We start from the raw sequence: 26,053 nt of genomic DNA on the forward strand, positions 1-26,053 counted from the left end.
AGGGGAGCCCAGATCAGTGTCTGGGGTTGAAGGTGAGTGGAGCTCCAACTCCCTCTGAAACCTGTGACCCGCGGGAGGGCTCCTCCTTCACGGGCCCAACTCAGAAAGGGGGTTGGGTTTGCGACACTGAGGCTTCAAGGGTAGACGGTCAGGCACGGAAAAGCACTGAACGGTGGTAGGTCTCGGGTGCCCAGGAAGCCCGTACCCTCATTCTCCACCTTTTCCCACCAACCCTTCCAAGGGGAGCCTAAGCCCTCGGGTCACTTAAGCCCTGGTCACAGGTGCTCCGGGCCCACTGCAGAGCCAGTCTCAGGTGTTCAGAAGCCCCAGGCACCAGGCCCAGTCGGTCAGGGTTGACCCACTGCCTTTGCTCCCAGGCCGCTGCTCCTCCCTAGCATCCGGCAGCCGTCATGGTGGTGCCTCTGGGGTGCTGGCTGTCCCAGGTCCTCAGACCAGCACCCTCTTCAGTGGAGCTCCCCGGCAGCAGCAGGAGGGGCACGGTGGGAGCAGCAGGGAGCAGGGCTTGTTAACCTCAGAGGCACTCCAGCAACACCCTGTCCCATCAGCTTGGGTTGGCAGGCACGTGGAAGTGGGCATCTTTGGGTCCCAGGCAGGGAGGGGGGCAGTTTCTCTCCTGGAGACTTGAGAGACCTTCACAAAAGTCCAGCCCATCCCTCCCAGCCCGGCCTGCCCCTGCTGAGTCTTGTCCCTCAGACCGCAGAGCTTCCAGAGCCTCCCCCTCCCCCCCCCCCCCACATGGTGCAAGGCTTCCCCCACCGCAGCTCCCAACAGGCCAACAGTGAGCCCTCCTTCCCCTCGAGCCTGGACACCATCACCCTCAGCTCAAGGGTGTAGACCCAGACCCAGCACGTTCTAGGGGCTCGAACTAGGGAAAACCTGAAATGCTCCGAGGCCAGCCACGTCCCACTACAGAGACGGATGAGGGAGGGAGGGCAGCCTGACTGCAGGAGTCAGCTGGAGTTTAGCTAGTACCCACCCCACCCCCACCCTCCAAGCAAGGCAGCTGCTGCCAAAATGCATTCAGAACAGCTCGAACTTTAATGGACACTCGGTAACCCCTTCTTGGCTGAAGGCCATTTGAGGAGGTTCCCACGGGCAGCATTTGCCACCCTCAGGACACAGGGACAGGTACACAGGGTGAGGCAGAGAACCCGAACGCTGTGGAGTGGCGATCTGTGGGCCGCTCGCGCTGGGCCAGGACTGGCGGCACTAGGCCTGGGGCTCGGGCACCATCCTCCACCATTTGAAGGCAAAGGGCACCCGGCGGATGTTGGCACACGCACAGAAATCCCCGATTTCGGTCAGGTAGCAGTCAAAGTCATCGATGAAGGTGCACTTGAAGCCCAGGGGCTCGAGCAACTGGCAGATTTTTTCTTCCAGGCAGCAGGTACCCTTGATCTGGGGCCCAAAAGGCTTGGGGATGCCCAGATTCTTGCCCATCACAATCATCTGCAGCTGGCACACAGGATGGGCAAGGCCGAGGTAGGGGTCAGAGCCATGGAAGACAGCCTCCTCACCCCACCCGTCCCTCCTCTCGGTGCCATTGGGTCCGACCCAAGGGGAAGCGCAGCTGCCTGTGTTCAGGCTTGGCCGCAAGCAGTTTCTCTAGACTGTCCCTGCAGACACCACCAGTCAACCGCAGCAAGATCCAGCTCACTTTTGCTTAACCTTCCCCTGGCTCGGACCTGTTTCAGCAACACCGAAATCCTGTTGGGCCAAGGTCTGGCTCTGCAGACCTCCGGGGTCCCTTGTTCTACTGCTCTTCTCTTGCTCTGGACAGGAAGTTTCTTTTACACTGTAACCCAGGTGCCTCTACTGGGATGCCCCCCGCACCCCCCCAGCTGTCGGTTGATCTCCATCCATTTCTCAATTCCAGCCTCTACTTCCTCAAAGACGTTTCCCCTACTGCTACGCACGCGGGCTCCCAGGGCCTGTGTCGTGCCCAGAGGGCCCTCTGGCCTCCTAGAATTAAAAGCCACCCATATGTGACCAATGCTGCAGGGCCTGTGTCCCTGGGACTCAGAAGAGGGTAAGCAGCACCCCCATCCATGAGGTGGGCCCATAGCATTCCCTCTAGGTTGGGATGAGCCCAGGGCCTGGCTAGTCACCCAGCCTGGCACCTGCTGGCCTGTGCCCTGTAGCAGTGTTTCCCCCGGGAGGGAGAGAAGCTTCCATCTCCCTTCCACCCAGGCACTCCTGCCTGCTATGCCTGAGCCTTGAGCCCAGCATCACAGAGGTCCGGAGACCAGCCAGGGTTGGCACAGCAGCCCCCCACGCCACCCCTGCGCGCCTCACCAGGTCGGGGAAGTAGGGCCTCGCGAAGAACTTGCCGGTCTGCTCGCTGGAGGGCACGTTGGTCAGCTGCTCCAGGCAGAAGAGCTGCGGGATGTCGATGATGTCCCTCTCAACCAGGCCCAGCTCCTTCTTCAGGATGTCGCGGTTCAGGTTGATGCACTTCTGCGGGGCGGGGAGACGGGAGTTGGTGGGGCAAGGGGGGGGGGCGACCGCCTCCATCACTCCCCGCAGACGGGCAGCCCACCCTCTGATAAAGCGCACACGGTCTGTCCAGGGGGAGCGGGGCTCAGGAGAGGCCGGGACCTCACAGCTGGTCTGTGCGGGGCAGCAGCCAGTTTGATGCCGCTGCAACGTGGGCGTCGTTTGGCCCTTGAGCCTGGCCAGGGTGGAGGACCCGGGTGAGGGCAGGGTGGGAGGAGTCCTCAGGAGGCACCCTGCTTCCTTCCTTCCTTCGGGACAGGAGCAGTTGCCCCCCACACCTTGGGGCACGCTCCTGAGGTGCTATATTGACCCCATACCTGGCCAGCACCCACCCAGAGGCCATCCCTGTTCAGCAAAGGTCAGCACCCTGACACCAAGGCACAGCACACCCCCCTCAGCTTGGAGCCCTAAGGTCTCCGTCAGCAAAGTTGTTTGTGCTGACCCCGTGACCTTGGACAAGTCCTTGCCCTTTTCCAGACTTCTGCTTCTTCCCTGGAAGTTGGAGGATCTCTTCTGGGAACAACTCTGCTCCCAGCCAGTGGTTCACGGCGTGAGGTGCTGGCTGGCCCCGAACACAGCTCGTGGGCCACTTCAGGAAGCATCTGGACGATGCTCGCACTTGGAGCTTCTTGGGGGGAGTGGTGGGGAGAGGGACCCTCTGTTTTCTGGTCCAACACCAGGCAACTTGAGGGTCACAGAGCACCTGTCTTTAGGGGTCAGCTTGGGATCACACCCAGTTCTCCCCACGGACAGTTAGGCTCACACCTGGGCGCTAAGCCTCACTATCCTCCTGTGCTTTGGGGGCTGAGCTCGGGGATCACGGAGCTGTCATGATGCCTGGGCTAGAGCCCTTGCCAATTAGGACCTCCTCCCCCCACTCCTTTGGGGAAGGTCCCTCACACCCTTGGCCCCTACCTCTACGTAGTCGTTCTGCTTTCTCATGTTTTCGTCAGCCAGAAGCTGATTGATGGTGTTGGCCTCCCGCCCTGTAGGGAGAAGGAGAGGGTGGGAGGGCAGTAAGGCCAGGGAGTGGGGCCGCCCGGGGCCAGGCTGACCCCCCAGGGCACAGCCCACTGGGTGTATTGTTGCTCCTCTGACGGGCAACCTGGCCAGTCTCCAGTGACCTACTCAGGTCACCTGTCACATCTGGGGACTGACATACATCAGGGCCCTTATTAGACCCCAGGGAAGACTTTCACTGCCACCCGCCTCTCTGACCCTGGTAGGAGGGGAAGCAGCCTGGAACGAGTCTGCAGGTGCCTCCCACCTGCACTCACGTCTCCCCTGGGCAGCGCTGTGCATCATTTGACCCAAACAACCCAGCCACCTTCTACGGGGGACCTTGACTAGATTATTTATTCCTCCAGTTGCTCCATCTTTGAGACAGGGGCCAGCTCAGGCCCCAGCTGACGTCACACAGTCTTTGGCATGTGGGGTGTGATACTTGGTTCGTGCTCAGTAAATGTCACCTTCTGGAAGTGCTTCTGGGACCCATGTGGTTCCTGGGCCCCGCCCCAAAGGTTGATTCACCAGGTCTGGCGTGGGGCTGAAATATTGTGTTTCCAACAAGCTTCCCAGAGACGCTGAAGCTGCACTTTGTGTAGCGTGGGTCTAGAGAACTTCCCAGCAGCCCCTCTGGGGACCCACGGAGTTTCAAACAGAATGACTGTGCCCCAGCAGAACAGCCGTACAATCTTTGCCTGTCCACCTAGGTTTTCCACGTGGGTGACCTGGGGACCCCTGAAGTCCCAAAGCCCAGGCACCGGACTCCACATTTCCTGAGTAGACAGACGTGAGTGTTGGTAGCACCTGGTTTTGTCGCAACCCCCCCCCACCCACCCACCACGGAGCCTCCTTCTCATAAGCTCGGCCACCTCTCTGCCACCCCAGAACTTCTGATTGCCCTGGGCGGCCCTAGCGCTGCTGGAATAGCCCCGAACCAGAACAAGCTGTGCTCATGTGCTACATGTTAGGCTTTGATGCTTCCCTGGGATTCTTTGAACCAGGAGGAACAAAGGAGAAGCGGCCCTCTAGCAAGGACACCCTGGAAAGGAGGCGCTGGCCTCTGCTCCAGCGCCGGGGGCTTTCCTCACCGTTAGAAAGGAGCTGGTCCTCCCGGACCTCTTCAAACAGAGCCATGTCCCCATAGCCCTCCTTCTGCTTCTCCTCGAACAGTCTGTAGCAGGAGCTGGGGCTGGCCAGTAGCAGCCGGAAGCCCTGGGGAACAGCTCCGGTCAGATGCAAGCTTCTTCTCCAGAAGCTTCTAAGGAGTTTGAAAGGGTGGGAGACCCCCTCCCTCTCCCCCACCCCCTCACCCCCTCCAGACCTTTTCACCCTCACTCTTGTCCTGTGTGGGGATGAAGCACATGAACTCATCCATGTGGCCCACCATCAGCCAGTCCGAGAAGAGCTCCACCGGGGCCTGGACTCGCTGGGCGTAGAGGAAGTCCCGGAGGGCCTTGCTCATGTCTCGGCCCTCCTTGCTAAGGGGAAGACGAACAAACAGCCCTCGAGCCGACATGGTGTGTGTTGGCGGCCACCTGCTCGGGGGTCAGGTTCCCTTCAGCTAACCGGCTGCTCTAACCCTTGGGCCCAGGTGCCCGGTCCATAAAGGAGGGGGTGGCTAAGAATCTCTTCCCCTGGTCCAACTCAGGGCCAAGCCAAGGGGTTCTAGCTAGATCAGTGCTGAGCCCTGGGATGCAAGGAGCTCTTGGCTTTGGATTAACGACCACCCAGAAGTCCACACGCCTCGTAGAAATAAGCTCCTGCTGGCCACTAGGCCGCTCCCCTTTAACATCCCTCCGATCTAAACCCTGGAATTGCCACTCAACAGGATGAGCCGTTGTCTGCTTTTTCTATCTATAATCTCCCACGACAAAGACTCAAAAATCCTTTCTTGGCAGTTTAGAGAATGATCCAGAGCAGATGACCTGCTGAGTCATGTGCAAGTCAGGCGGAGCCAGAGGAGTTACCAGGTCCCTTTAGTGTTAGGGCAGCTGGCCACCACCTGGCCTCTTGCCTCACCTGGGGTAAAAGCAGCTGCCAATGAGGATCCTGCCTAGGGGGTACTCTTTCCCTTCCACCTTGACAGGTGGGGACACCATCAGGTTCCCAATGGAATCCATGCTGGCCACCCTGTGGTCCTTGGTGCACTGGATCACGTAGCCAACCCCGGGGCTCTGGAAGACGACGCAGTGGGGTGGGCGGGGGGGGGGGGGGTAGGTTAGGAAGGATGGACTTTCAGCCCCAGGCTCATCGCTAATCCAGACTCTCAGAGTCCCACACCCCCTGCCCCCAGAGGCCCCTCAGGCCCTCCCCCTCTTGGCACCCCATCCCTTCTGGGCAGGTGGGATGGGGTCTGATCGGCCACACTGAGCCCCACACCAGTGAGTATTTCATGGGGAAGTCTTCCAGCGTGAGGACCCGAGGGGTGTCCAGGACCAAGGAGAGCGTCTTGTGGGGCGCCTGGGTGTAACAGAAGGCCATCTCGTCCTGGAGGAGACAGGAGGAGGAGTTGAGTCCCCTTGCTCTACCGGCTGCTTTCCTGCCCGGGTCTGGCGTGCCAGTCCCAACACTCCCTGCACACAGGCCGTCTCCAAGGGACGGGGGGCACCAGGAACCCCCATCTGCCAACTCCTGCTTGGGCCTTGAACCTCAGCTGGACATCCCCCCCCTTCTTTGGGGGCTTTTCCAGACCCTTCTCTGCATCACGTTTAAAACCTGGGTCACCTAGATCCTCCCCGCTCTTCGCTTCTGCACCCCGTCCACACACAAGCCTCAGCGTCTTCAGGTGGCAGGTGGACTCCTCCCTGAAGCCAGCCTGGGCCTTCCCCAGATGCTGCGGGGCCCCTACAACCAGTTCACTCGGACTCTTGCCCCTTCCTAAGGCCACTTCTCTAGTTCTCAGCCAGAGGGGGCTCTTTAAAAACCAAAGTCAGAACATTTCACTCTGAATTCTCACCTTTTGACATCATCCCACCTTGTGAACTCGTGTCTAGTCCTTACCTTGACTTACAAAGGTCTCTAGTATAGGATCTGGCTCTTTCCTACCTCTGGCCTTTCTGCTCTGACCTGGCCACACAGCCCTTCCGTTCTTCTGATCCTCCGAGCACACTCCCACCCCCTCACCCCATCGGGGTCTTCCCATCCGCCGCACTCCTACCCGAAGAGCTCTAATCTCTCATGTAGCACCTACCCCCAATCTTCGCGTGGCCAGCTGGGTTTCCTGAAGTTGAAGGTTTTCCTGACCACCCAAAACTGCCTAGTCTGGGCTAGAGACTCACTAGGCATCTTGCTTTCCCAGTGCTTAGAGCCCTTGTGTCCTTGCTAGTATAGGAGCATGATCTCTCCCATTGTCCTCTACCTCCAGGACGTAGAATGGTGGCCAGTGTACAGTCCTCACTCAGCCACCGGGGGAGAGGGGAGCACCAGACCTCAGGGCTCCAGCAGTCGGGCTGGGCACTGGAGGGGTAGCCCTGCTCCGACGGCCCGGGGGTGAAGGGACCAGACTGTTAGCGCCTAGGTGTTCTGTGGTCTCAAACACACACATCGTGGAATGGAAGGAAGTTGGACCCTAAGCTATCCCTTAGGGGCTAGGACTTGGGCACGTCATTCCATCTGTGTCCTTGCTAAAGTCCTAGGAACAGACCCCCTCTAGTTAGTCTGAGCTTGGCTGGGCAGGTGGAGTGGTCACATGAAGCTGGTCTGAGGTGCCACATGCAAGTCTCCCAGCCCCTCCCCAACAGGCGGGTTTACCTGGAGCCACCTGCCCAGGCGGTTGGGGTCCTCATAGACAGATGCCACCTGGCTGTTACTCTTCTCGCTCAGCTCCATCACCGTGTTCACAAAACCCTGGACCTGCAGCTCTCTGCCACAGGAGAGACGCCAACTGTGGGGAGGCCCTCAAGGCTTCCTCCACCCCGTCATGGCCTCACTCTCCCAGGGGCAGGAGGGACACCACCTTCTGGGCAAGAGAGATTATGCCCCCAGCCCCGAGGTAAGCAGAGCTGCTGTCCCCCGACTCTTGGAACACAAGCTGGTTCCTCGATTAGGTCTCACTCAGCGGCACCCAGCTCATGCAGTCAGGTCAAGGGTTACCAGTATCCATCCCCAAGAGCTTGCTTTGTCCCTGTCCTGCTGTCCCTCCCCATGTGCGCCTCCCAGCCCCGCCCCAGGCTCTCCCACACCTCAGTCTACCCAGAGGGCGGACTTCTACCGGGAAGGAGCTAGTTTTCTCCCAAGAAGCCAAGCAGCCAAGCACCCCCCGCCATGGGAGGCCAACAAGGTTGCCACGTTTGTGTGGTTGATGGGGAGGTAGGTCTTGGACGCTGGGATCTAGTGCTGTCGTGCACAGCCACGTGGGACCAGGACGCACAGCTGTTCCTTGTTGGGGATAAACAGTAACGTTTGAGGTAGACATTAAGACCACTCATTTTGGGATCCCTGGGTGGCGCAGCGGTTTGGCGCCTGCCTTTGGCCCAGGGCGCGATCCTGGAGACCCAGGATCGAATCCCACATCGGGCTCCCGGTGCATGGAGCCTGCTTCTCCCTCTGTGTCCTTGCCTCTATCATAAGTAAATAAAAATTAAGAAAAAAAAAAAAGACCACTCATTTTATAAACAGATCCTTGGGACGCCTGGGTGGCTCAGGGAGTGATCCTGGAGTCTCGTGATCAAGTCCCGCATCAGGCTCCTTGCAGGGAGGCTGCTTCTCCCTCTGCCTGTGTCTCTCTGCCTCTGTGGGTCTCTCATGAATAAATGAATAAAATCTTAAACAGATCCTCACAAGCTGAATGCCAGCGAGGTCACTGTTGGGAAGTGCCAAAATGGAGATTCTAGTCTGGTTCCACGTCCAAGACTTCCATCGTTATTCTGTGGCCCCAAAGAACTGATCTCTCTGGTCAACAGACAAGGCTGCCGGTAGCTGACCAGGCTGACCAGGTCTGGACCAGTCTGAGGACATGTGCTGGGGGAAGGGCGTGTGGGCCCAGGCTGGCAGCCACTGCTGGGTCAAGCTGTGCCTGCAGGCCACCCTCTAGGGGAGAGTCTTAGAAGACCAGGCTTTCAGCAGATGCCTCTTATGAGCAAGCTTTGATCTTCAGATACAAAAGCCAAAGTAGAAAGATCTGGTGTCTGGGTATCTTATCAGCAAAATCCCTGGAGCACTTTCACTTTTTAGCCTGAAGCCTGGCCTTCCTCTGGGGTCCCTTCTGGAAGCCCTCTCCTGCGGAAGGGCTAAGCTTTCTTCCATCCCCACCGGGCCTGGAAAAAGGAGCGTTGCCCCTCGCCATGAGGCACTGCTCGGGGCACTTGCACTTCCTCCAAGCTCTCAGTCTGGCATCTGGTTCCACCCCCTCCCAGCTCCCCCTTCGCTGGGACCTCTGGTCCTCAGCTGCTGTCCCCCCGGCTTTCTGCTTCTTGGCCTTCCTCTTTCCCTTGGCTTGGAACCTAGGATCGTCATCCTAGTTCTATGCTTGCCCGCGCACTTGGGGTGACTCGCTTGGCAGAGCCCAAGCCTGGTTAGTCCAGTTCCACGTTCCTTCCCTAGAACTCGAGTTACGGAGACTAGCTGGAGAAGAGCCGCTGGTGACAACGGGAACTGGTCCTAGCCCCCGACAGCTGTCGTCCTAGCACATCCCTCGTCCTTTCGCTCTGCTCTCCCTCCTGAGCTGCGAGTGAGCAGTCCTTGTACCTACGGACAGGACCTGTAGACACGTCTTACCAGCCTGGTTCCTGGAGCTGCCGCTCCCCTCCCCTCGGATTTTTCCTGCTCTGCTGGGTCATTCCATTAGCATCGTTCTTTGCTTTCTACCTTAAAAACCAGCCTTCCCTTGGCTTCATATCCCCTTCTCACTTCCCATTTCTTCGGAGTTTTGCGAAGTATTCCCCTCCCATTCATCCTTCAGTGCTTCCAAACCCACCTCGTAGGATTTCTTGCTGCATGGTGCATGGCCCCAATCTTGCCAAAACCAGTGGGCATCTCGTTCTCTTGGGGTTTCACACAGCTGGCCCCTCACCTTTGCCGCTGAGTCTCCCCCTCTCCTGGTTTCTAACCAAACCTCCTCTGCCTTCTTGGTTGCCTTTGCCAGATTCTTGCCCAGACTAGCGTCAGGTCACCCCAGAGCTCACGGCCCAGCTGCCTTTCCTGGGTACAGTACTCCTCGTGAGCATGGCTAGGCCTGTGGCTGTGAACGTCCTCCACCTGCCAGGGACACCCAGACTCATCTGGGGCTTCCAAACTGTCCACGGAGCTCCAAAAGTTTAGAAACCCAGTGGATGCCCCCAGCTTTAAGTCACCAGGACCAGAGCACCGACTCTACCCATGTCAGCAGTGGTATCACCATCCACCTTACTGTGGACCCCAAGCCCAGGGGACAGTCTTGTTTCCTTATAGCCCATGTGTCAGCAAACCTGGGTCAGGGGGTGGGCAGGGTCCACCTTCAGTGCACCCCTGAATCTAACCTCTGTGCTCCCACCCCCTGGCCTGAGCCACTACTGTGTCTGGCTCGCACTGCTGCAGCAGCTGAGCCGGTTCCTGCCTTCTGCTTATCCCTGGTTTTCCAGATAGTCGGAGCGATCGTACAGACAGGGCCCTTGATGGTTTCCTGCGGGTTTTACCAGCCAGGGCCCTTTGTCCCCTTCTCCATAGGGATGTGGCCACCTAGCTAAGACTCCAGTCCTGGCTTTCCTGCCCTCAGATGTGGCCCTCTGCAGGCCGTGAGCACTTGAGAAGTAGTTCAGGAGACTTCCAGACCTCAGCAGTGACAAGTGACAGCTTTGCCCGACTTTGACACTTCTTCTTTCCCAGGGGCTGGGACTGGACGTGCTTGGGCCCAGCCTCCATCACGAAGATGAAGGTGCCACCCCAGGGGCAGCCCAAGGGTTTCTTACCTGCACAGGTAGACCTCCAGAGGCATCTGGGTGCTGGGAATAAAGACGCAGGGGGCCACCCGAAACACTACCGTGTCTTTGTACACCAGGGTCTCTGGAATGGACTGCAACGGCCCCCACGGCCCCATCAGCCAGCTGCTTCCGCCTCCCCGTCCCCCTCATCCCCACGCTCTCCCCCTCCCATGCGGGCCCCGGGCTGCTGGTCTACCCGGGGACCTACCGGGTCCTGAGGTTCTTCCACCAGGGAGACAGAGTAGGAGATCAGGCCCGAGAAGTCGGCAGACGGGAACTCGATGGCTTCCACGTAGAAGGTTTCCTTCAGGTTGTTCTCCAGGGGGGTGAACGTGTAGGTGCACTGGCCGGGCCCCAGCAGCACCTCAAAGGTGCTCGAGCTGTCTCCTGGGGACAGAGGGACGGGCCAGCTGCTGGCTTAGCCTGGCGCCTGCCTGCACACCGGACGCTCGGGGTGCCGGCTCCCTGCTCCAGGGAGAAGCCAGGCTGGAAGCCGCCCCAGGGAACAGGAGCCAAGTTGGCTTTCTGTCCCTGTGTTTCCGGTGTTTAGGGCTTTAGTGGACAATCCACTGATTGTTCCCGAACGGGGCCAAGGCTCAGCAACGTGGCTCCCAGACCTATCCCACATCGAGGACAGGGTTTCAGGTGAAGATCCCCACCTTCCCGGCCCTCGGGCCGGGGCAAGACCCGAGGGAGGCGGATCTACGCTTGGGCCAGCTTTGGGGAAGAGATCCTAAAAAGCCTCAGAGGGGAAAAGCTACAAGGGCCGGCTTGGCAGCCTCATCTGAAAAGTCCGAGCCTGCCCAAGTAAGCGCTAGGGAGACGTCGTGGGAATGGCCTGTCGGACAGGGCAGGCCCCGGAGCGTTTCCTGAGAAGCCAAGGAAAGTTCCCACCAGCTGTGCGGAGCCCAGCGCTTCTTGGGGTGTGAGATACAAAACCACGCACAGAAGAGAGAAGTGACCCCACCCTGTGGTCGTATCTAGTTAATTCAGTCCCAGATCCGTTCGTTCTCCGTTCACAGAGGTCCTGACCCGAGGCCACCGAGCTTCCCCACCGGACCTTCCTGCCACCACCTTCCGCCTTCTGACTCCTTCCCGGTGTGGCCGCTCTACCCTGATGGCAGCTGCTCCCACTCAGAGCCTCTAGACAGCCTCCAACTCTAGGAAATCCCAGGTCTACCTCGGTCCACCCAGGCCCCGGACCATCTGGGCACTGCGTCCTCTCACAGCCGGTGCCAGCAGATGGCTGCTGCAGCCACCGCCACCTCCGGGCACAGGCTCGGCTCCAGTTCACTGGCCCCTCGCTCTGGGTGAGCGCACTGTGGTGGCCCGCGTGGGGCTGTGGGTCCAGACAGCTGCTGGCTCCCGGTCACTCTGCAGGAAATCCTTACAGGCACCCAGGCCTCGAAGGAGAAAAGCTGGACAAGATAGAACCTGCCACCAGAGCCCCCGAAGCTGCTCAGCACAGGGACACAGCCCTTTCAACTGGCTGCAGAGGTTCGCAGCAGATAACTTGGAGCCCGTGGGGTTCCCAGCTACCCAGACAGGCCTGTGCTGGCCACCACTCGGCACCCCAAAAGCTGCTACCATAGGCCTAGCACCTTCCACCGCACCAGGGCCCCGGGCTCCACCCAAAGCTGACTCAGCATGGAGTGGTGGGAGGCAAGGGGGTCCCAGGTCTGCCTGCCACAGGCCCCTTCCCAGCCACTTCAGTTCTTCTGCCGCTGACTGGGGGAGGGGGTGCTTCTCTTCTAGCTGCTGGTGTTTAAGCTCGGCTGAAGTTTTGTTGTGCACATACTATGCGCTGGGAACCGCGGTGGAGGCCCGTGGATTCCTATGCACCTTCTCCCCACCTTGGGGGCAGAGGCTGTGACTGCCATCCCCGTTACAGGGGTGAGGAGGGAGCAAAGTACCTTGGGCCCCAGACATGCTCTTCTGCCCTCATGCCTGTTCCCACTCAGCTCTCAGCTCCGCTACCTTCGAATTGTCCATGGCCGTCCGTCCCTAGCAGGCTTGCAGAGCAGCCAGTGAACCTACCCTTGGAGCTGGAGCCCCAGAACAGAGTAAACACGGGTCGGAGCTGCGCTTTTTTTCTCCTACCTTCTGTGTACCGCAGGGTCTGATCCTCAATACCTCTAGCCCACTTCTTCATCCCTTGAGAATCCTAGTCCCTTGGAAGCACATGCTAGCAGATAATGCCCCCGTCCTCCATGGACTGTTCTAGCACCGGCTCGTCTCTACCACGATTGTGGTCACTGCTTGTCACACCGTAGACCACCCATGAGCTCTCTACTTTGAGCTCATTGCAATGAGCTACAGCTCTGCCACCTCAGCCGCAAAACTCCGTGCTCACAGCCCCGAACCCCCCTCCAAACAGGTTGTCGGCATCTCGTCTTTTCAGCTCATGTACACTCCACCTGTGATGCTTAACCCCAGCCCCCACCCTGCCGACCCATCTCACCCCCTCCACCCCACATGCACACACATTCTAAGAGCCACAGCTACGCCTGCTCCCTGGCACACGTACCATCAGCTCCCACACCAAGGCCTCCACTCCGGTTAAGCCACATCTGCAGGGCTCTCTTGTATCCGAGCAGCCAGAGGAACCACCATGCTGGACGACCCCACTTTAGGGGGGACCAAGCCTCAGAGCCACCCTCAACCCTGCTCAGGAACACCACGGTCATGCTGTCCGCTAGCACACCCACTTCCCGTGTCCCCCAGGTGGGATGGTCTCCTGTAGCTCCTGCTCTAGATGTGCTTCCTCACCCCCGCCAGATCCGGGCCACCTGCAGGGGTGCTGTGCTCTTCCTGCTTCAGACATCACCCCTCCTCCACCTCCACACGGTTCCCGCTATGGCAGAGTCCTCCCACCTGCGTCTCCAACTGTCCTCTCCTCTCACTTCGTGGTGGCCTCCACCCCCACTACTCTCATCAAGTTCACAAAGGACCTTCATTTCGAAAAACCAAGACTTTACCATAGATTTGATTCTTCTAGCAACAGCATTGGCTACAGTCAGTCACGGCCCTCCTGAAAGGCTTCCTTTTCCTTTGTACCAGAACTTCTGCTCTGGCTTTCTAGTTCTCTGGAGTCTCCCCCCTTAGATTTCTTTGCTGTAGCTTATAGAGCAGGGATTCTCCACCTTTAGGCTGCTTCAGAATCACCTGGAGGGCTTGTGAAAACAACGTCTGTGTATCCCTGCCCTGTTGTAGAAGTTAAACATTTTTAAGAATTAAAACTCTAACCCCAACGTGGGACTCGAACCCACAGCCCTGCAATCAGCAGTCACATGCTCCACTGACTGCACCAGCCTGGCATCCGGTTGCCCTGTGTTCCTAAGCTGTTTTTATTTTTAAGTAATCTCTACACCCAACACGGAGCTCAAACTCATGACTCCGAGATCAAGTCACACATTCTACCGACCGAGCCAGATGCCCTTAAGTTTTTGTTTAAAAAAACAAAAACAAAAAAAACGACACCCTGACAGCTTGGTACAGGTGATGCAGCACAACATCTTTAGCAAGCTACACGTCACGGCCTCTGTTATCTGTACACCGTGGGTCACACTGGGCCAGAGCCTCCTCGGGGCCTGAACCCGGCTTAGACCCCTCGGTTAAGGCTCGCTCCCCAGCCCACATAGGACCAGCCTGGGCTGCCTCACTTCCAAGCTCAGCCGTGGTCTGCAGAAGGGACGGAGCAGAAGACGAGCTAGCAGGCTGAGCACAGGCGGGGAAGCAGCTGAGGCGTGCTCTCCAGTGCGGGAGATGGCGAGATGGGCGCGCCGTAGCGGAGCGCTCGCCAGTCGCCCAGCCGAAGCTGAACTTGGCTTTTGAGAGAAGGCACTGAATACTACACCTGGTTAGATACGTCAGAAACAAAACAAAAAGCCTTGTTCGTTCAGGGATGTTTTGCTGGACACGGCGACCTCCACTTTCTAAACCAACAGCCTTTGTGGCTTTATCTGTAGAAGGTGAACACGCCACCTGACTCTCAGGTTGACAGAGCTACAGATGGGATGGGCAGGGTGTGGTGCGATGCCGGAGACAGACATGCCAGCGCCAAGCTGCCACTCTGCTCTGCTCCTTGGCCTCCGAGTTCTGGAAACAATACGTGGGGTCTTGGTACAGGAGCGAGATGGCCCCTTCTGGCAGGAGCAACTGGCAGAAGAGCCTGGCTGATGCGTAGGAGGCAACAGCTTCCAGCCAGCATGGGCTTCCTCTCCCCCAGCCACGGGAATCCCGCAGGATGGGCCGCCACTACGCCACTACTACGGTCATCGCTGTTGGGGAAAGTGGCTTAGAGGCACAGCCAGTCACCCGCAGGTCTCTTAGTCCATGGAGGTGGCAGCCAGAGAGTCCCAGGGATGCAAGTGTGGCCACACCAGGCCCCGACCTGCAGCCCCAGGTGGCCTCTGATGGGGTCCCTGCCGCCAGGAGCGATGTGGCCACTGCCGGCCCCTGGTACGTTGGGAGAGGTCAAGCGGGAGCTGGCGCCAAGAACACTCACTTTGGGGCCGATAGACTCGGGCCTTCCTCGCCTCTTCCTCGGAGGTGTGGAGAACCAGCCGGTATTTCTTTAAAGTGGCGCCGGGCCCTTGAACGTTCAGGGTCATCTGGGACAGGCTCTTTATTTCTGGACAAGAGACAAGGTGAAGGTTTAGGCACCTCTAGTGGTGGAGGGAGGAGCTGTGGGGTGAGGGCTGGGGCTTGTATGTGGGGGCACTAGGGACCTCCCCCCCCCCCCGGCTCTGCCCTGGCCCAGCCTCTCAAGAGGTGTCTGTAGCAACAGGTGTCTGTGACTTGCTGCCCCACGTGGCCACAGGCAGCTTGCCATCTCTGGGGTCTGCTTGGAGTCAGGTCAGCATTTGCCCCATACAGCCTGGGAGAGCACCCGGCCCCCCACCCCCAAACACAGCTCAGGGAGGGTCCCCCTCCAGCCTTGGTGTGAGCCAGGGCAGCCCCTCATGCTGTAAGGCCCAGAACCTGGGTCCCAACCACAAATGAGGACCAGATCCAACACTGCTCTTGCCCAAGACAGTCGGGGTTCCCAGCCCAGGTCACGAGGGGGTTTTTAGGAAGATGCTCACATCCTCCTCATGCTTAGTCTTCTCAACTGCTTAGTGAAGCCAGCTAGATCATCCCCATTGTACAGATGGCAAAGTGAGACCCGGTAAGTGGACACGCTCAAGTCCAGAAAAAGGAAGTAGTTTGTTGTCCGCCCTCAGGGCCCACACTGCTCCCATGGGGCCACTTTCTTCCTGGTTACAAGCTCCAAGCCTCTGATGAGGGGTTGTGGGTGCAGAGGGTGGGCCTCTGCCTGGGATCCATGTGCACCGAGGGGGGCGGCAGCAAAGCCCCAGGAGAGGCGGACCCCAGCAAGAAAAGGTGGCAACAGTCCCAGGACAGTGGCCAGTTCTTACCCTCTGGAAAGAACACCTTGGTGGTCTTCTGGTCTATGATCTGGCCCTTGTCAGCAGGGCTGCAGTTCACAAGCAGGATGGCACCCCAACCGCTAGGACCCCAGACCCAGTTTTTCTGCAAAGACAACAGGAGAGTGGATTCAGGAAGCAGCCAGATAAATCCTGCTTTCCAGAGGCCACCCCACATTGGGAGCAGAGCCAAGGCTTTCTCCAGGGTGACAGGGACCTCCTTGCCAACTCGACACCTAATAGGAGGAGGCAATGCCAGTGGAGTGGGGCACCCAGGGAATGGGTCTAGTGAGAGGGAAGAAGCTGGGTGCAGGTTGCAGCTCCCCACCTGGTTTCAGTGCCTTGGAAGCAGGGACAGAGGTACAAGGGAGAGACCCGTCCCACCTAGGGGGCTTGTTCTGGTCGACCACGTACGACCAGGCCAAAATGGGGACCTACCATCAGATAGATGTGTTTTTAAGGAGCTAGACATGGACTTCATCCATTCGGATTGTAATGGAGCAATTTGACATCAAAGACACTACAGGATCCAGACAGTGTGAACCCGCGCCCTTCCCCGGGCTGCCTCACCTTGGCCTGCTTGTCACTCGCTATCTCCACCTGCCCACTGCGGTAGATGTCCACGTCCAGGGAGACCACTGAAACAAGAGGGAAAGTCTCCACCACCCACCTACTGGATGGAGCCTCGCAGTGGCAGGTAAGGCCAGTGCTGCCCAAGGCTGGATCAGGGATGCCCAGTCTTTGGGGCATGAGGTCAGCTTAGAGGAAAGCTCCTCAGAGGGGCGCCTGGGTGGCTCAGGCAGTTCGGCGTCGGCCTTCAGCTCGGGGTGGGATCCTGGGGTCCTGGGATGGAGCCCCTGTTGGGCTCCCTACTTGGTGGGGAGTCTGCTTCTCCCTCTGCTTCTTTTGCTCCCCCTGCTTATGTCCTCTCATTCTCAAATGAAGATTTTTTTTTTTAATGTTAAAAAACAAAACAAAACAAAAAACTCCTCAGAGGCAGACTGCTTCTCATGAGCAAGCCCGGAGAGGACCAAGTATCCTAGTGTCTCCCCTAACCCCCCTGGGAATTCACAGAACAAGTCCACTCTGGTCCTGATGCCATCTCGTGCCTCTCGGACTCCACCCAGGTGATGCCTCCCTGGAGGAGCCACCTCTCTAGCCCTCTGGGAAGCTCCTGGCACTCTAAGACTTAGGAAGGGCTCAATCCATGGCAGCTCCAAGTCTCTGGGAGCTGAGGGATCCAGGCTCTGCCCAAGTATCATCAGAGGCTCCTCCTACAGTCTCTACATCCCACCTTCCACTCCTCTGCACCGCACACTGTCCACCGTGTGGCTTTATTTTTCTTCATAGAGCTTCTCCCCTGACGTGCTATATCCCAACCAGAATGCCTGGGCCGTGAGAACAGACCACAGCGGCCGCATATATTTGGTGCCTGGTGTGGATGCTCAGGGACAGGATCCTGACTACAAACCAGGAACAGTTCTAGGTCCCAGGGATACAGCAGCACATGAGACAGGCCCGGTCTTCAATATTAGGGAAGAGTGTGTGAGCACATGCAGCAGTGGCAAGGGGTAAAGAAATAAGTAAAATGCACATTATGTCCAGTGGTAAAAGTGCCATGGGGAACAAGGGGGGGGGGGCGGTTTCAGTTTTAGATGATCAGAGAAGTCTTCTAAAGAGTTAAAATACCAACAGAGGCCAGAAGGAGGTGAAAAAATGATCAGTGTTAATATTTGGGGTAAAAGCAATTAGAACAAGCAGCTTAAGGTGGCAAAGTCAAGGGTGCAGAGGCCAGTGGGCCCAGAGCAGAATGAGCATAGAAAAGAGAAACAGGCCACGGATCAGAAGTAGAAGACTAGCTCATGTAGGTTTTGTGGGTAAAAGGGATGCCAGCTTTACAGAAGCATTGGGAGCCTTTGATCCGAAGAGATGTCATCAGATGTCCTTCTCCAGACACCCTGCTCTAGGAGCCAGGTCAGGAGTAGACCAGTAGGACAGTAAGTACAGAGCAGGGAACCCCGGGGGGAACCCATCCCCAGGGGGAACCCATGCAGTGACCCAGGCAAGGGAGGCTGGTGGCTCAGACCAGCCAAGAACATCCATCAAAGTGGCTTGCATCCGGCTAACTTTGAGGAAACCATGACAAGATGTGTGGACTGATGTGGATGGAGGAAGGAGAGGAAAAGAGGGACACCCAGGGTGTGGGCCTGACCAGCTAGAAGGGTGGGCCACAGCCCTTCAATGGGAAGATCATCAGAAGGTAGGTCTAGAGGAGAAGACGGCCAGTTTGGGGCCTCCTACTCCTCCGTCTTCCCCAGAAGTAGAGCCAGTTCCACTTGGGATATATTGAGACCTTGGTTAGACACTGAGGAAGTCATGTTGGGTCAGCGGGTACGCAAGTTTGTGGGAGATGCCTGGAAGGATGGATCGTGGCTCCATCGGTCTACGGAGCCACGTGACCTGATGTCTGAGCCTAAAGTGCCTCTGCCAGGCGAGGGAGGTTGGGTGGGGGCTGAAGGATCCAGCAAAGGACCCGAGAAGGAACAGCCAGCTGGGTGGAGGAAAGCTGAGCGCAAGGTCCCGAGAGGTTTCAGGCAAAATGCGTCAAGAAAGGGGAAGCAGTTGTAGTACTGCTGACAGGTCGAGGCAGGGGAGCACGGAGGACCACCGGGTTTAGTGAAGGGGTCGTTAGGGTCCTCCACAAGGGCAGTGCTGCTGGTGGTCTGACTAGAGATAGCACAAGAGACACGGCGGGTCCCGAGTTAGGGAGTAGGGCTTGAAGACCATCCAGAATCAGGTTTAAGAGAGTAAAGATTCAAAAAAAAAAAAAAAAAAAAAAAGTAAAGATTATATCTTGTTCTTTAAGAGACTTAGGGAGCATAGCTTGCTTCTATTAAGATAGAGGTTCCAGCTTGTTCTGGAATAGTCTAGAAAAGGAGCTGGGTCAGGGCTACGGGAAGCCACTTCCCACACCAGTAAGCTGTCGAAGGAGGTTTCTGAGAGGGGAAAGGACCTGACGTGAGAAGGTTAACCTTGCACCAGACTCACCCCAGTTGTAACAGAGACAGCAGAGTGCAGGTGGGGCCGAGGGTAGGTGGGTAGATGGCGGGGTCGCGGGGAAGGTCCCATGCTGCCCGCAGGGACCAGGTCAGGGTGAGGAGGGTGGCCGGGAAGGGACGGCCCATCCAGGTCCATCCAGGACCCACGGGAGGCAGCCTATTGTGGGAAGAGCCCCACAGACCCTCTTGCTGCTGCGATGCCTGCCCCTCGCCCCCGGGGTGGGAGCCCACTCACCAATCCCGGTGAGGCGGAGCACGGCCGTGGCCATGGGGGCGTCCTCATTGGGCAGATAGTAGGAGACCAGAACCTGTGGAGACAGCACCCAGAACCGGTGGGGGCGGAGGCTTCGTACCCACGTCCGGCCATTTGACGTCGGTCTCACGTTCCAGCCTCGGAGCTTCTGAGGTCTGCCTGAGCGGGGCAGGGTCCTCCAGGGGCGGGCCTGGCCACAGCCCACCCGAGGCTCCACCCCAAGGGGAGACACCAAGGCACCTGCCCTACGTCATTCAACCAGAAAGGGGTGGCACGAGATGGGAGATCCAGGCTGCCTGGCCCTGGAGGTCGAGATTTAGGCCATGCTGGACATCCTCTTCGCCCTACCCCTGCCCTCCTGGGGTCGCACCTGTTGCCCGGAGATGGGCAGCGGGGAAGCAGGGGTGCTTCTGAGTGTTCAGCTGATTACTCAAAGGTAGGACACCTGGGGTGGGGCCTGGAACCACAGTAAGTCTTTCCTGCATCCTGCACCAAACTGCTTCCAGAAGGGCCTTTGTACTTGAGACAAACACCTGCACTTCAGCCACGGGCCTGGCCCACCAAGTCCTCATCACGGACCAGAGAGGTAACCAGTACGTGGGGCCATGTGACCCACCACCAGCTTCCAAATGGAAGCTTCTGTCCTCCAAAGTCCAGGGTCTCCCTAGACGCCTCCTGACAGTGCTGGAGGCTGAGCCCCGGGCAGAGAACACTGCTCAGGTCCTCCGGGCTCAGCCAGGACACCTCACAGCCGTGAATCCTACCTGTGAGCTACTCAGGGCTTAAGTATGCGGCCTGCTGCGGAGGTAGGCCCTGCCCTGGGCACAGAGCGCCAGCCGACCATTCCAGCAAATTCTGCAGACCGCTGCCCTAGTCCTCGCCCCCACTTCACATTGGGGGCACCTGGTGGGGGCTATGAGCCACAGAAGCCAGGGGCCCACCCAGAGGCTGGCTTAATTGGCAGGGGCTGTGGCCTGGGTGGCGAGTGTTTCGAAGTCCCCGGTGGTTCCAATCACCCTGCAGGGGCGGTCAGCCGCCGCCACAGAGCCACCACCAAGCGGAGCCGCCTCACAAGCTCAGCCTCCCTCCACCAACGGTGCCCTTTGGGAGACGGCTTGCCCAGGAGAAAGAACACGGCCCTGGGCCCAGGCCTCGATCTGCCCCACTCTAGTCACGTCATTCAGGCTGGGGAGAGGTCATTCTGTGCCTCAGTTTCCTTGTGTGTAAACGGAGGGAAGACTGACCTCTTGACCTCCAGATAGCCAGTGCACAGCCTTCGATACACGTTAGCTCCTAAGTCTCATTAAAATCTCCACCCCCCAAAATAGAAAAATAATAAAGGGCACCTGGGGGGGCTCAGTAGCTGAGTGTCCGCCCTGGGCTCAGGGCGTGATCCCAGGGTCCTGGGATCGAGTCCTGCATCGGGCTCCCTGTGAGGAGCCTGCTTCGCCCTCTGCCTGTGTCTCTGCCTCTCTCTCATGAATAAATAAAATCTTAAAAAAATAAAATCTCCGCACCCCCAAGGACCAGCCTTAGTCTAAAAGCCCATCTGCGTTTTGCTGCTAAAACCTTGGAGCCAGACTTTAAAAGCGGCTTGTTGGGAAGCCAGCCTGGTGCGGTCGGGAGGCGGGAGGAGACAGGCGTGCTTGAGCTTGCATCCGGGTCAGCAGGGGGCCGGGCACCCCCTCTTCTGGACTCCGGGCCCAGGACACCCCAGCATCAGGAGGCCGTCCCCAGAGGTGGCCCCACCCCAGCGCACCTGGTCCCCGTCGTTGGCGGAGCTGGGGCAGGTCATCTTCACCAGCACGTCCGTGGGATTCGACAGAGGCCACCGGGTCATGGTCGTCCCTTCCCGGCCCGGCCCTGGGAGCGTGCCGTGGAGGTCAACCGAGACCCCCGGGGAGCTGCTGATGGTAAACGCCTCACACTTCTCCGGGGCACACCTGGTCGGTCCGACGAGACGAGGAGACTTTAGGGCACAAGAGCCTCCCCTCCTCGGCCCACAGCACAGCCGGCTCCTTATCCTCTTTCTCCTTAGGGCGCTGAGCCAAAGGCCTGCTGCTCAGGGCAGCTTCATGGTCCTCACAGACCTGAGCGCCCCCCCCCCACCTTCCCCCACTCCAAGGGCCCCGTAGCCTCCCTCCCACCAGCTCTAGCCCAGACCCCACCCTCCCACCCAGGCTCCAGAAGTCACCAAGGCTACATCTTATTTGTAAGCCCATGAAGAGAGGAGCTGTTTGAGCCAGAAGGGACCCCTATAGGGACCCGGGTCTCGGGAGTTCCATGCTGTGACCCCGGGGAAGACTGGAGCTCTCAGGAGCGAGTCACCCCCCCCCCCAAGGCTCCAACTTATAGAACACCCCCCCCCTTAATCCTCATGACCTCCTGGAGAGCCAGCCTCATGCCACTTTCACCAGTAAGGGAACAGAACGGGCAAGGCACTGGTTTCTCTGAGGTCCCACAGCCCATATCGGGCAGAGGCAGGATTTAGGGGACTTGGGTCAGGATTTTGCAGTGTTGAGACTGGGAGGTCCTTAGACACCCAAGACACACTCCTCGAGGTGAGGCAGGAGCCAAAGCTGCAGAGAAAGGAGATGACCCCCAGCCCCCACATAGTTTAGGGGCAACCCCAGTATGGGAGTCAGGAAGCGGCATCCCTGTGCACACCTGTCCCCCAGGCAACCCCAGCAGAGCCCCCAGCTCCTCACCCATTGACATCCAAGCAGATTTCCATGCCCAGCACACACAGGGCACGGACAGGGCTGTCCAGGGACAGGTGGATGATGCTCTGGAAAGACATGGCACGGCTCTCCAAGCCGACTACCCTCAGACCTACAGACAACCCGAGGTCAGCACAGCAGCCTCAAATAACCCCACTCTCCCCCGACCCCTCCTCTCTTATGGGCTCAGGGCCTCCCCAGCCCGCCCCTTGTTAAGGACACTTTGGCAGCTGCCCAGGTGTGACTGATTTTCCCCAAGGAGACTTGCTGGGGTGGGAGGTGGTGCAGAGGAGCAGGTGGGGTCGGAGCCCCGCCGGCGCTAATCCATCAGCTAGCTAGTTCCTGCAGATCCAGGGCATCTGAGGCTGGCTGCTCAGGTCTCTGGCCTTCAGCTGGGAGCAAGAGGTGGTCTGGGGAGCCCGTGCGGGGCAGGGGTGCAGGGCGACCCGGCCATGGGCTGCAGGACTGGCTCAGCTGGAAGTGTCAGGAGCACGTATCTGCAGGGGTGTGTGTGGGGCGGTGGTCAGGATGGCAGCGTGTGGCAGCGTCTCGGGGCCCTGGGGCCTCAGTTCTAGGGCGTGTGCTTCCTGGAAACTGAGGAGGTGAGCCGGGCGAAGGGCTGGGCCCGGGGTTCTCAACGCGGGGCGGTTGCAGAAATGATCAGGGCGCTCGTCAACATCATAGACTCCGGGGCCCGCCAGGCCTGGGGTCCCATCCTCAGGTGATTAGGGGGCACGCCTTGTCCACAGTGGTGGCCTCCGCTCCCAGACAGAGCATGGCAAGTGTTGGAAGAGCCAGTGAGCAGGGGAGCCCCTGCAGAGCCTGGTTGGCTCACCAGCTGCCTCCCATCTTCCCTGAGCACACTGGGCAGAGAAAGGAGAACTGCTCCCGCCCAAGGGACTCCCCAGCTAACTTTATTTTTTTTAAAATATTTATTTATTTATTCATGAGAGAGACACAGACAGAGGGAGAAGCAGGCTCCATGCAGGGAGCCCAATGTGGGACTCGATCCCGGGACCCTGGGACCATGGCCTGAGCAGATACTTGACAGGCTGAGCACCCACCCCCCTGTCCAGGCACCCCAGCAGCGAACTTTAAAGCAGTGTTCATTTTATGGTTTAAAAGTGAAGGTTTATGGTTGTTTTTGAAATAAGCACATTCACAGGGTCCCAAGTTCAAAGGGGGCTTGCAACAGCATCCCCCCTGCTGTCACCTGCCCAGTTCCTGATGGAGGCAGCCAGCGGCATCCGTGTCTGTCCATAGAAATGTCACGCATGACCAGCAAACGCGTGTGCATGCCCTCCCCTCCTCCTTATCTTTATGTGCGTGGCAGCGCACGCTGCCCAGGGTCCGTGTCTCGCTGTCTGCACTTCATGGTGCGACCCGGAGAGAGGCCTTCCTGGCAGCATGTGAAGAGCATCCTCATCCCTCTTCAAGGCTGCAGGGTCCTCCCAGCAGAGCCGGACCGTTGCAGGTAGGCACGTTGGTCTTCAGGCTTTGGCCCTGACGCGCAGCGCTGTGATGGGTGTCTGGTGTGTAACACGGCACAGGGGCGTGAGTTGGGTCCTGAGTAAAGTCCGCTGCGTCCGCCAGGCTTGTTAAGTTCGGGACTGAAAGTAGAAATATCCCTCCTTGGAAGCGTTAAACGCGCAACATTTAACTGTCAGGGGCGGCTTTATTTAGGGCCTTATCTTGGAGACAGTGGGTGGGCCAGGAAGACCCTAAAAGCCCTCCTGGTTGGGCTGAAAGTGGCAAAGATTCAACAGGGAGGAGGCGCTCAGCCCGAGTGTGCTCTCGCCCACGGCCGCCCACCGGCCTGCCTGGCTGCTCACACACAAGCCGGAGGAGGTGGGCTGGAGGGAGGGGATGGCCGGGCTGGGGGGGGGGGGTGGGTGCTGAGCCCTGGGCTCTGGCTTCTGGAGCCAGTCTGGGAGCTCTGTCCCCCTGACCTTGGACCACCCTGCCTTGTGCCAGGGTTCTGAGCGGGGCGTGTGTGGGGGTGCAGAGCACTCTCAACTTGGGGGACGGAGACCCCTTTGGGCCTGGGAAGGACTTGGGGAGATCTAGAGTGGGTCTTGCTCCCCCTCCAGGGGGCTTCCTGTTCATCACTGAATCCCCAGCACCCACAAAAGGGTCCCGGACGTAGGAGATGCTCAATAAATTCTTGTGCAAATGACTACATGACCCCCATTCCCCTCAAAAAGATAACCCAGTGGGCTTCCATGGGGCTCTCCAAGCAAACCAAGGGCTTTGTGACCCCGAGGCAAGTTTGCTTAGACTCCCACAGCTCCCTGCATGCTTACTCAGTGTACACAGTCCCCCTCAGCTCCTCCACGAAGCTCACTCCCCGGTCACCGGGTCCCACGGTCACTTCAGGTCACTGTGGGGGATGCTATGGTGCACCACCTGACCCCCTTCGGGACGCAGGCATCCCTCATTCCCCCAGCTGCTGCAGGGCCCCCCTCCTGGAATTGTCCACCGTGCCAGTTCCCAAGGCCGCGTCCCCCCCTCTGGGGGCAGCTTCCTCCAACGTGGGGGGAGGGGAGGACAAGGGCAGGCTGTTTATCTTAATTCAGGACAACTTCAAGGGTTTATCCCAGCACCAGGGCATCCCCCGGGTCACCCAGAACCATTGTAGCCACCACACAGCTCATTGTCTCCTGCTTCTCCCCCACCTCCCCGCCCCATCCCCCACCTGCGGGCACACCTCCCCCTCCCCGCATCAGTTTCTGGGAACCAGACACAAAACAGTGACCAGATAATTTCAACTCCGAGGTTCAAAAGTCAAACTGCACACAAAAGAAAACCTCCCACTTGGTTTTATAAAATTAAATCTGCCCCGCACCGCCCCCCAACAGAAGACAGGATAATTATGTGGCGTGCAGAGGTGTTAGCCACCACCATGTGGTGATCCTATTGTGTGTAAGTGGATCAGATCAACGCTGTACTTCTTAACCTCGTCCAGTGTTACGTGTCCATTATAGCTCAGTCTTGATTGATTGATTTATCGAGTTATTTATTTATTTATTTATTTTCAAGAGAGAAAGCAGAGGGAAGGGCAGAGGGAGAGGGAGAGACAATCCCAAGCTGACTCCGCACTCAGCGCAGAGCCCCAGGCGGGGCCTGATCTGATCTCATGACCCTCAGATCACAACCTGAACCAAAACCAAGAGTTGGTGCTTAACCGACTGTGACACCCAGGCACCCCTATATCTTAATTTTTAAAAAGTTGAGTTTTGTCCCTTTGCCATTAGGGTTTATTATTTTTTTAAAGATTTTATGTATTTATTCATGATGGACACAGAGAGAGAGAGGCAGAGGGAGGAGTGGGCTCCCTGCCAATGCGGGACTCGATCCCAGGACCCCGAGATCACGACCTGAGCCAAAGGCAGACGCTCAACCACTGAGCCCCCCCAGGTGCCCTGATCATTAGAGCTTAATGCAGGTGCAACGCTTCAGGCTGTGGAGAAGGGATGCTCGGCTTCTCTCTGCCCCTTCCGCCTGCCGCAGCTGGACCGGGGGGGCTCCTGACCTGTGGCACGTGGACTAACGGCCCCGGCCCATGAGATGTCAGGTCCTAATCCCTGGAACCTGTGCCACCTCGTACAGGCAGTCTTTGCACATGTGACCACGAGTCCTTGAAATGGGCAGATTATCCTGGCTTTTCTGGGTGGGTCCTAAAAGCAGGGACGAGTGTCTTTGTGAAGCAGCAGAGGGAGATTTGCCTCATAGAGGAAGGCAAGGTGAGCACAGGAGGGTTCTGGAAGCCGCGGCCACCAGGAGCTGGAAGAGATGAGGAATGGACTCCTCCAGGAGCCCCTGGGGGGGCCACAGCCCTGCCCCCCCCCTTGATCTCAGCCCGCGGACACTGATTTGGGGCTTCTGGCCTCCAGAGCTGGGTGGATCCATGTCTCTTGTGTTACGAACCCCAGTTGGCGGTAACCTGTCACATACGGCAGCCTCGGGAAAGTAGCCTGTGGCCGCTGGCGAAGGGACGGGAGGCAGCTGGAAAGTTCTAGCTTCCCAGGCGCTGTCCTCGGATGGCTCGGTGCTCCGAGGGGCTGGCAGGACTCAGCCGGTGCTTTCCCTCCCCTGGGCCTGGCCCTTGGCAGATGCTCCCACGTGTGTCGTGGTGCCAAGGCTGCCTCAGTCACCAGCCCGTCCCTGGGTCCTT

The 26,053-nt window shown here is 58.5% G+C and overlaps 1 protein-coding gene across 1 annotated transcript; it reads right to left on the reverse strand.

Annotated features, from left to right (window-relative positions):
* Positions 1-1,036: 1,036 nt before the first annotated feature.
* On the reverse strand, positions 1,037-21,977 carry PADI6 (peptidyl arginine deiminase 6). The gene is made up of 16 exons (XM_072751066.1): positions 21,868-21,977; positions 20,919-21,102; positions 19,142-19,214; positions 16,418-16,485; positions 15,839-15,953; positions 14,926-15,051; positions 10,627-10,805; positions 10,407-10,510; positions 7,273-7,384; positions 5,902-6,009; positions 5,542-5,696; positions 4,844-5,000; positions 4,611-4,734; positions 3,433-3,503; positions 2,317-2,478; positions 1,037-1,476 (listed from the first exon to the last, which is right to left on the reverse strand). Exons 1-16 carry the CDS (start codon positions 21,957-21,959, stop codon positions 1,231-1,233), a joined length of 2,076 nt encoding a protein of 691 aa, XP_072607167.1. The 5' UTR covers positions 21,960-21,977; the 3' UTR covers positions 1,037-1,230.
* Positions 21,978-26,053: the final 4,076 nt, after the last annotated feature.

This window comes from Vulpes vulpes, chromosome 2 (assembly GCF_048418805.1).
Source record: "Vulpes vulpes isolate BD-2025 chromosome 2, VulVul3, whole genome shotgun sequence".
In the NCBI taxonomy this organism is placed as follows: Eukaryota; Metazoa; Chordata; class Mammalia; order Carnivora; family Canidae; genus Vulpes; species Vulpes vulpes.

What these genes read in the sequence shown, in the direction of transcription:
- PADI6 (XM_072751066.1), bottom strand. Translation starts at nt 21,959, where the DNA reads ATGTCTTTCCAGAGCATCATCCACCTGTCCCTGGACAGCCCTGTCCGT. An exon ending in TGGAAGAACCTCAGGACCCG is followed by an intron (nt 10,511 to 10,626) that starts GTAGGTCCCCGG and finishes GGGCCGTTGCAG; the next exon opens with TCCATTCCAGAGACCCTGGT. An exon ending in GGACCAGCTCCTTTCTAACG is followed by an intron (nt 3,504 to 4,610) that starts GTGAGGAAAGCC and finishes TTCTCCCTACAG; the next exon opens with GGCGGGAGGCCAACACCATC.